The 9,469-nt window shown below is 46.2% G+C and overlaps 1 protein-coding gene across 1 annotated transcript; it reads left to right on the top strand.

The window, feature by feature from the left end:
- Positions 1 to 803: 803 nt before the first annotated feature.
- Positions 804 to 8,749, top strand: LOC102878439 (asialoglycoprotein receptor 2). Its single transcript, XM_025040142.1, has 7 exons — positions 804 to 1,156; positions 2,440 to 2,871; positions 3,461 to 3,532; positions 3,858 to 3,944; positions 4,030 to 4,175; positions 7,984 to 8,090; positions 8,326 to 8,749. The coding sequence occupies exons 2-7, from the start codon at positions 2,844 to 2,846 to the stop codon at positions 8,480 to 8,482; spliced, it is 597 nt and encodes a 198-aa protein (XP_024895910.1). The 5' UTR covers positions 804 to 1,156; positions 2,440 to 2,843; the 3' UTR covers positions 8,483 to 8,749.
- Positions 8,750 to 9,469: the final 720 nt, after the last annotated feature.

Raw genomic sequence — 9,469 nt, 5'->3', positions numbered from 1 at the left:
CTTTACATGCATGTGCTGATTAGTACTCAGCTGATTCCTTGAGAGGAACCCTCCACAGATCTCCAGGATTGTCAGTGCAGCTCTCTCCTCTGATGCTCTGTCCTGTGAAGTCTAACCCACCTTGGTCTCCTTGGTCTTTCAGCCCATCTCGTCTGGGAGAATCTGCAAGTCTCTGCTTGGATTGCCCCTCCCTGCCCTGTGGACTGAAAAGTTTCTCCTGTTCAGCTGGGGCAATTATAGGGCTCATCTCATCTGTGTCCTGTCTCTCAGGGATCATTGCCCTGTGTTGCCTGAAGCCCAGTGTCTTGAAAATGGTAGTTTCTTATAGTTGTCTACTTTTTGTTTTGGTTGTCTCAGGGAGGAGAGTAAATATAGTCCCTATTATTCTATGTTGGGCAGACCCTTTGTTTTACTTTCAAACTTGCCTAAGCAGCACTTCACACGTTTTAACTCATTTCTTTCTCAGAACAATCTAATCAGGTAGCTGCTATTCTTACCCACATTTATTCTATTGTGATAAGAACACTTAACCTGCGATCTACCCTTTAAGATATTTTAAAGTGCACAATCCTGCTTTGTTAACCGTAGGCACAGTGCTGTGCAAGCAGATCTTTAGAACTTTCACCTCTCCCCTAACTGAAACTTGACACTCATTGAACAGCAACTCTGCATTTCCCTTCCCCCAGCCCCTGGCAACCACCATTCTACTTTCTGTTTCTGTGAGTTTGACTATTTTAGACTGTATAAGCAACACAAGAAAACTGAGTCACCAAGAGGGTGAATAACTTGTCTGTGATCTCAGAGCTAGGTAGTGGCACAGCTGGACTCAGCCATGGGTGGTCTGGTTTTAGGATAGAGGTGCAGAGACATTGCTGAGCTGACCCAGGATTGAGGGTTTATAAGTCATAGGTCAGGTTGGGAAGCAGGACAAGGGCCCAGTGAGTGGACAATACTGGAGGGAGCAGTCAGAGACTCAGCCATGGAGTCCCAACTGGGTGGGGAAGACTGTGGTAGCTTCTAGATGAACAGAAACACAGGGGATCAGGGAAGACAAAGGGGAGGCAGTGATCAGAGCAGGGAGGAGGCAGTGGAGGTGTCAGAGACATGGCCTTTCTGGGTCAAGATGAAGTCCTGAGTGTGGCTGAAGTGGAGCAAGGTGATAGCCATTGGTGTGAGGAGGTCAAGAGCTCTGGGTGGTCACTCACAGGGAAGGTGTCTAACTCAGGATGGTGGCAACTGATGACCTGGGGAGGAAGATTCTGGGACACTGACTGAGTCTCCCCAGGATGTGAGAGTACCTGCGTGTGATGGCAATGAGAAGAAAGGGAAGATGGCAATGAGGCAAAGAAGAGAAAACATTTTGTTAGAAGTAGATGGTACAAAAGCAGAAGCTCAGGGCTAGGAGAACAGCCACTACTTCAGGCCTAGAGAGTTGTGAGGAGAGGTGAAGCCAGTTCTATGCATGTGAAGATGTGGGTGCATGTGTGTCAGTATGTGAGAATGTGTGTCTCAGTGTGTATGTGTTTGAGAAGGTATATAAATTGTGCTATAGTATGTGAAAGAGTGCATATGAGAGAATGTGCATGTTAATGTGTGTGAGTATGAGAATGTGTGTTAATGGAAGTGCCTGATTTTCCTGGACCTCAAGGCCCTGCTGCTGGCAGCCATCTGTGTGATTAGGTCCCAAAGTGAGAATCACAGAAGCCAGCAAGGATGGAGCCATGATGGGAAGGAGATGTGGGCAGTGCTTGGGGCAATGAGCGTGTATTCAGTAGTGAGTGTAAGAGTGCAGTGAGACATGCACGCGCGTGTGCATGCGTGTATTGTGTTTTCAGGGTTCAACTTGACTGAGGGAAGGGAGAGGTTTCCACAAGATGACTGAGGGCCAAGGGAAGAGAGTTTATAGTGGAACGAGGGTTTCTGAGGCGGAAGGACAGGGAAGTGAGGGAAGAGGCTCTGAGGAGCGGGAGATGAGAAAGGATGGGGCTTGGAGGGGAACTCTTGGGGAGTGGTCTGTGGTAGAATGACCTGGACTTAAGAATCCCAGTGGAATTGGGGAGGTCTAGTTTTGGACTTGTCTGATGGCCCCAGGCATGGATTTTAAGAACACAAGGCCCAGTCTCTAGGCCCCCTAGGTCTAAGATTGGGGCTTTACACACAGCTGATGTGAATATCAGTGTCATGCGCAAGTGTGTTGCATATACCTGTGTAGATGTGCATATGTGCATGTGTTCATGTGGGTGCAAGTGTACAAATGTGCATGTGTGCAATGTGCAATGCTTGAAAGCTGAGATCAAAGCCCATTGACTCTCCCAACCACCCTCCTCTCTACTTTCCTCCCACCCACCTGGGCTGTACTTCCTTAGACTTCTGACCCCCTGGATACTTCCAATACATCAGATCTCAACATCCCTCCTTCTGATACCCCTTTTCTCCCAGGGACGCCTCCTCCCCAGCCCCTTCTGCTGCAGCATCTCTGCTCCAGGTTCCGGCTCAGTCTGCTCATCCTGGGCTTCAACCTCCTGCTGCTGGTGGTCGTCTGTGTGATTGGGTCCCAAAGTGAGGGTCTCAGAGGCCAGTAGGGATGGGGCCACGATGGGGGAGGAGATATGGGCAGTGCTGTGGGCAATGAGAGCTATGACAGGGGAAGAGGTGGAGGTCATGCTGGGCAAGTATGGGGGCACTGAGGGGAACAGTGTCACAGACAATGGTGGGGGCTGTTACGTAGGACACAGCCCCCTTCCCTTTGTCCTGTGCCCTCTGTCTCCTGACAAGGAACACAGCTGCAAGTGGAGTTTTGGACCCTAAAAGAAGCTTTCAGCAACTTCTCTTCTAGCACCCTGATGGAGATCTGGACTCTCAGCTCCCACGGTGAGAGGGTCAGGGCCAGGGGTGGTTGGGTCATCGAGGCGCTGGTTTACCAGCACAGGTTTGCTGGCCTCTGAGGTGGGTGCCCAGTTCAGGGTCTGCAAAGGGGTGCGTTTGGGGTGCTGTGGGCAGATAACCCAGACTGAGAAGCTGGGTAAGGCTTCTAGGGACACTGATTCCTAGGCTGATGGGGACCCTGATGGGGGTTAGTGCGAGGTAGAGAGAATAGAATTCGCAATGGCCAGGAGGTGAGGAAGACCACTACACATTTTGGGACTGTAGACACTTCTGGAGTGGCAGGAGCTAAGTGGTGAGGGGTAGGCTGGGGAGGTGGGTAGGGGTCAGGTCATGCAGGCAAGAAGTGAGGCTTTATTTTTAGAAAATAGAGACCTATTGAAGGGATTTAGGCCGAGGAGTGGCCTAGCAGGTTTGTTCCCCAGCCAGTGTGGCAACACAGGGAGACTGGGCGAAGTCGGAGCAGAGCCTGCTACGTCCCAGGTGAAGGTGGTGGTGACTCAGACCGGTGGGTGAAAATGGAGGGATGTTAAGGAGGCAGAATGGAGGGTAAACAGTTTAGCTTTTCTCTTTTTAGGAGGCAGCGCAGGCGACAAGGTGGCGACTCTAGAAGCCAAGCTGGAGAAACAGGAACAGGACCTGAAAGCAGGTCAGAGACCCTCCCTTGAGTGTGTGTGTGTGGTACGTGAGTGTGTGTGTGGTACGTGAGTGTGTGTGAGGTGTGTGAGTATAGGTGTGATGTGTGTTGTAATGTGTGTTGTGTATGTATATGTGAGTATGTGTTGTATGTGTCATCTGTGTGCTTGAGTGTATGTGTTGTGTTTGTGTGTGTTGTGAGTGGTTCGTGTGCTATGTGTATGGTGTTTGATGTGTGTGTTGTGTTTTCCCAGCCACAGGCTGGAGTCCTGTGCAGGGTCCTGGCAGATGGGGCATCCACACAGCCCACATCATTGTCCATCATTCTGTCCCCCTAGATCATGCTACCTTGCTCTTTCACCTAAAGCATTTCCCAGTTGATCTGCGCATCCTGGCTTGTCAGATGGAATTCCTGCGGAGCAACGGTACGGTCAGGGAAGTCTCCAGACCCAGTGTGCTTGTCTCCCCAAGCTGGATCTCATCTCCCTGTGTCCACTCCCATCCTCTCAGGCACAGAATGCTGCCCCATTAACTGGCTGGAGCATGACGGCAGCTGTTACTGGTTCTCTCGTTCTGGATTGACCTGGCCTGAGGCTGAAAAGTACTGCCAGCTGGAAAATGCGCACCTGGTTGTCATCAACTCCAGAGAGGAACAGGTGAAACCGTACCTTTCTCAAAGTCAGGAAGAAATCTGGGGAATGTAAACTCTGAGAGGCTGGATCAGGCTTGCTTTATTATTTTTTTAGTCTAGGGAAGAGCCCAACAGCAGAACTCTGGGAGGTCCATGGTGGAGCAGCCACTGATTCGGAGGTGGGAGATTATAGCCAGAAATTCAGGCAAAGAGGTAGGAGACAAGTGAGCAGGTAATGAGGAGCAGGTCAGGAGACAGAATGTGAGACAGGATGAGCTAAAGCCATGACTTATGGAGGTGCTGAGAGTCCTTTCTTGCTGTGTGCTGGTCTTGGGATATTGTGGTCTGTTGGGTGAAAGGAACAGAGTGGGCGGCATTCCCAGTGACATGCCTACCTAGGGTTACTGGGTCCCTCCAAGATGCTCCAGGTCTCCCTTGCCTGGTGCTGCCACCAGACCACACTCCCAACACCTGAGTTTACAGGGAAGAACCAACCTGTTAGAATAGGTGGGGCGGTTTTGTTTTTTTGTCTGGTTTTTGAAAAGGAGGATATTAATGGTAACATTTACTGAGTCTTTACTATGTAACAGGCACTTTCATATATATATTTACTTCTTTAATCCTCACAACTCTACTGGGTAGGCACTCTTATTATCCCCACTTTGAGGGAGGGAGAAATGAGGGAACTAAGGAAAAGGAAAGTTAAGGAACTTGCCACACAGCTAGTAAGTCAGTATGTAGTCAGAATTTAGAGACACTCTGCCTCCTTAACCAGTGTTTTTAGCTACTACGTGTTGCCAGAACAAATTTACTGAATCTGAATATATATATTTTACTTGGTAGAATAATTACAAACATATTTTGCTTTACCAATCAGGTTACAATCGCCAATATTTAATCAATTTTGACCTCTAAGACTTCAGTACTCTGTGAGTTGGTTCACAAGTTTTTTTTTGTTTGTTTTTTTGTAGTTCATCTAACTTTATTAATAGGTCCACAGTTCTTGGTGGCGACAACTTCATGGTGGAACGGGCTGCTCTTTCATCACTGTGAAGTGAATGTCAATGTCTGGTTGAATGCTTTTTGCCTTGAATTAATCTCTATGTAATATAAATTGAATGGACCTTGATATCTTTTCACTAGCATTTGCTGAATGTAGCTCTGTCCATTCATTCATTTCCAACATTTTTGAGTTTCTGTTTTACATTAATGCTTCTCAGCCTTGGCTCTATACTATAAGCCTTTAAACTTGAAGAGTTTAAAGATTCTGATTTAATTATATTCATCTGGGGCATTGAGATTTTTAATAGAGTTCCCCCAACTGATGGAGCCATGCTTAAGACTGTGCATAAGTTTTGTTTTTGATTTTAAAAAATCAAATGAGTCTTTTAACAGGCATGTATCTCATTTATTTTTAATAGTTACTTTCAGTCTTAATCTATCTTTTTCTGTTTCTATTCTTCTGTTTTCTCATCTTTGCTATGTGAGATATATGCTTTTTGTTTTCTCTCCTATGGTATTTTGAACTAGATGTGGCTTATTTTTTCATGATACTAGTGATTCCTTTCATAACTTTAAATGATAAGCTGAAACTTATTGGCTTCAAAAAGCCAAGGAGTTTATATTATATAATTTTCCATATGAAAGCTGAGAAAATCAGCACAGTTCTTCACATGCCTTTCTTTTCTTTTTAAATGGAGATGTAACTGACAGAACATTGTTGGTTTGCTACATTTACATATTGTGATATGATTACTACAGTAGGGTTAACTATCACCTATTTCATGTCACATAATTATTATTTTAGTGTTGAGAACAATGAAGATCTAGTCTCTCGGCAACTTGGCAGTTTATAACGCCTCATTCTTTTCTTTTCCAGATTCCTTAAGTATTTTGCCTGAAGAGTTGGAGTCTTTTTCATCTTTAAATTTCATTAACCTCATCCAGATATATCTCGGTGTTGCTCATTCTGTATTTTTGCTCTGAAGCTAGGAGAGTTCTTTTAATATGTAAAGTTAGGTTTTCTAAGATTTTAGAAGGTTTTCTTAAGTCATATATTAGAGTATTTTTTCTTGTCCATTTGTTCTCTTTTCCTCTGGAGCACATGATCCCAAAGTAGCTCCATTGTCTGCCTCCTCAGCCATCATCTTGTTGCCATGACTTCCACCTTTCTCTCTTTTCCTCTGTGTTCTGGGTCCTTTCCTCAGTCCCATCTTTCATAACTCACTCTTGTTTTTCTGCTGAGTTCCTAGGTTGTTTTCATATAGCTCAAATTTTTCTCTTCAGTTTCTTCTCTTATCATTGTGTTTATCTTTCTTCTTTGATATTGTATGTCATTTATCTCCTCTTTAATTTTTTGAGGCTGTGAAGTTGTTCTCCAACATCCCCTTCAGTTCTAAAGTATGCTTTTTATTCAAAATATATTTTCAGCTCTCTTTTTGATATCACGGTTCTTCTGTCCTCCTTCTCTCCTTCCTCTTCTTTATTTTTGCATAAGTTCCACTATAATTTCTCTTCTCTTCCACTTTTATGAATGAGCACAATTCTTTCTTGCCTGTTATTTACCCATGAATAGGGTGAAATGAATTCTTCTGGACTATCTTCTCCTATGATCTTGTTCTATTCGACTCCTCTCATTGGTCTTTGACACAGAGGGCTGGGTTTTGATGATTTGTATTCTTCGTTCAGTTATTCAGCTTCTTGTGATGGAAAAAAGGGGACCAGGGCAGCAGGCAGCAGCAAATAGAATATCTTGTCTCTAGGCACTTTCCCTCCATCTCTGTTGACTTTTTTGAATTTTAGCAGTAGCCCAATCAACCTCTGAGGGCTGCCCCTTTATGCACAGAACATTGTCCTACCTGCAGGATTCTAGAATTCAAGGATGTTACCGCATCTGCCCTCCAATGAGATGACTAACTGCAACCTTAGCTGTGTCTACAGGAAGTGAGAATAGAATTAGGAAATTTTCCTCCAAATGTAGTTGGAGACCCTTCGTGTGCCATCAAAGAGAACTAACTGCTAGGTATGCAGGTTGGTCAAAATATCCCTCTGCTTTCTTTACACTCTTCCCCTGCTACCTTCCCGTACCATGGGGCTTAAGTCCCCAGGAAGAGCCATATCTGTAAGAAAAGCCCACTTGGGGGAATCTGTTGCCTGCTTGAGTCCTGGTGAGTTGTCTCACTCAATCCCCTGCAAGCTGGCTGACTGAACTACTCTCACACCCAGCGCAGCCTCCTATTTTCAGGACAGACTGCCAGACCCCTTGTAGCTAAATCATAATGGGGCTCTGGGCAGTGGGTCTAACTGGAAGCTCCAGGGCCTGGTGAACCTCCAGAAATGACAGCTACACATAGAAGCAGGAGCAGGGCAGATGCACCTGAGAGGAGAGTGAAACCAAGGGGTCCACAGTGGTGGCAGGGGTCAGAGTCAAGATTCTGACCGAGTTTGAAGCTATAAGCAGAAGACGTGGAGACAACTAGAGTCAGGGTAGCTGTTGTGAGTTGAGGATGAGTAATGTGGAGGGGCAGCAGTCACAAATTTAGGAACTGGATTGGCTTTCTGGGCTCTTTAACCACCTTTGAGTTCTTAACCTTACTTGTAAATTAAGGCAACTAATTTAGAGGGCTTGTGAAATATTTAGCATGTGCTTTAGCTCAGCAAATGTTCTCTAAACAATAGCTAGGGTTACAGAAGAAAAAGCGAGGAACTAGTTTCCTTGGGAGCTAGTTTCCTTCAGCTTGGGGGCAGATTAGGGTGGGGAAGGCTGAGGGAACCACTTAATGGTTACATGGAGGTACAAGGGACTAGAAACTTCCCTCCCATCTGTTTTTCAGAAATTCATTGTACAACACATGAGTCCCTTTCGTACTTGGATAGGTCTCACTGAAAGTGATGGTTCCTGGAAATGGGTTGATGGCACAGACTACAGTTCTAGCTACAAGTAAGTGCCACTACCCCTAGTTTGGCCTGGGTATGGCCACCTGGCCTTTTGTCCCAATACACCCCCACCCATCCCTTATGGATCAAATTCCCTAACCCTCTCCCCTCCAGACTCTTAACCTCCAAGGCTGCAGCTTCTGCTCCCTGAACTCTCCAATGCTGTGCTTTTCTGAGGTGGGGGTGAGAGTTTCTGAGATGAGAGTATTCAGAGTTTGAGCTCTGTCCTGCCTTCCTAGGAACTGGGCTGCCACTAAGCCAGATAACTGGCATGGGCACGAGGAGGGTGGAAGTGAAGACTGTGCTGAAGTCCAGATGGATGGCCACTGGAATGACAATTTCTGCCAGCAGGTGCAACGTTGGGCATGTGAGATGAGACGAAACATTACCGGCTAGGAGACCTGACTTCCAGCAGCTCTCTACCCATACCCCACCCTACCCTACCCCTAGCTTCTCTACCAGAGATTTTGAAGAAAGCAAGAATAGTCAGAGGCATGGTGGGGGTTGGGCGGAGAGGGCACATTAAGGAAAGCTAGAGGGGGTGGTTTGAGAATCTCAGACCCCGAGGAGGCTGAGATCCCGCCTCTTTCTGCCACTCACTGTAATTATTACAATTTTCAGCCTCCTTAATGGAGTAGGACAAGAAAAAACAAATACTGGAAACTCTGTGTGGACTGGTAATTTGGAACAGAGAAATGTAAGGTGCAAACAAGAGTTAGTAGAGAGGGTCTGGAAGAAAGTTTAAGTCCTCGTCAGCTGCTCCTTGACACTTAACCCTGAGGGACACTGGTCAAGAGAGGTGTAGAAGCACCCCTTGGAACAGAAGTGTTCAGTGGAAAGCCCTGGAGTTGGGGGAGGGGGGGGAGGGTATGGAAAGAGCCAGGTGGGCTGGGCTGGGGGTCTCCCCACATCCTGAGAGGTTCCCAAAGGAAACAGCTTTCCCTGCAGCTGGGATCTCCTCCAGAAGAGGTTACAGGGAGCACCCTGTTCTGTCCTACCTGGGAACTGTGGAGTGGGCTGGCAAGGCCAGTGAAAAATGTTTGCTAAGAGAAAGAGAATGGGTAAGACACTTTCCCAGTATTTTCAGCATGGCTGCCTCAAGCAGATCTAGACATATCCCCAGCACAGAGTGTCACCCACAATTTCCACAGTGGGTAAACTTCATATTCCAAGGTGATTTTGAAACCGGTCTTAGAAGGGTCTTTAAGCAAGTAGATTTTTGTTTTATTTTTATTATAAAAATAATATATACTATTAGTAAACAATGTTTCAAATACACACACAGGCACGTGCGCGCGCGCGCGCACACACGCACACACACACACACACACACATACACACACACACACACACAAACACACACAAGGAATGTCTTCCTCACCC

This window comes from Pteropus alecto, unplaced genomic scaffold (assembly GCF_000325575.1).
Source record: "Pteropus alecto unplaced genomic scaffold, ASM32557v1 scaffold398, whole genome shotgun sequence".
NCBI lineage: Eukaryota > Metazoa > Chordata > Mammalia > Chiroptera > Pteropodidae > Pteropus > Pteropus alecto.
This window is presented reverse-complemented; position numbering and strand designations above follow the sequence as displayed.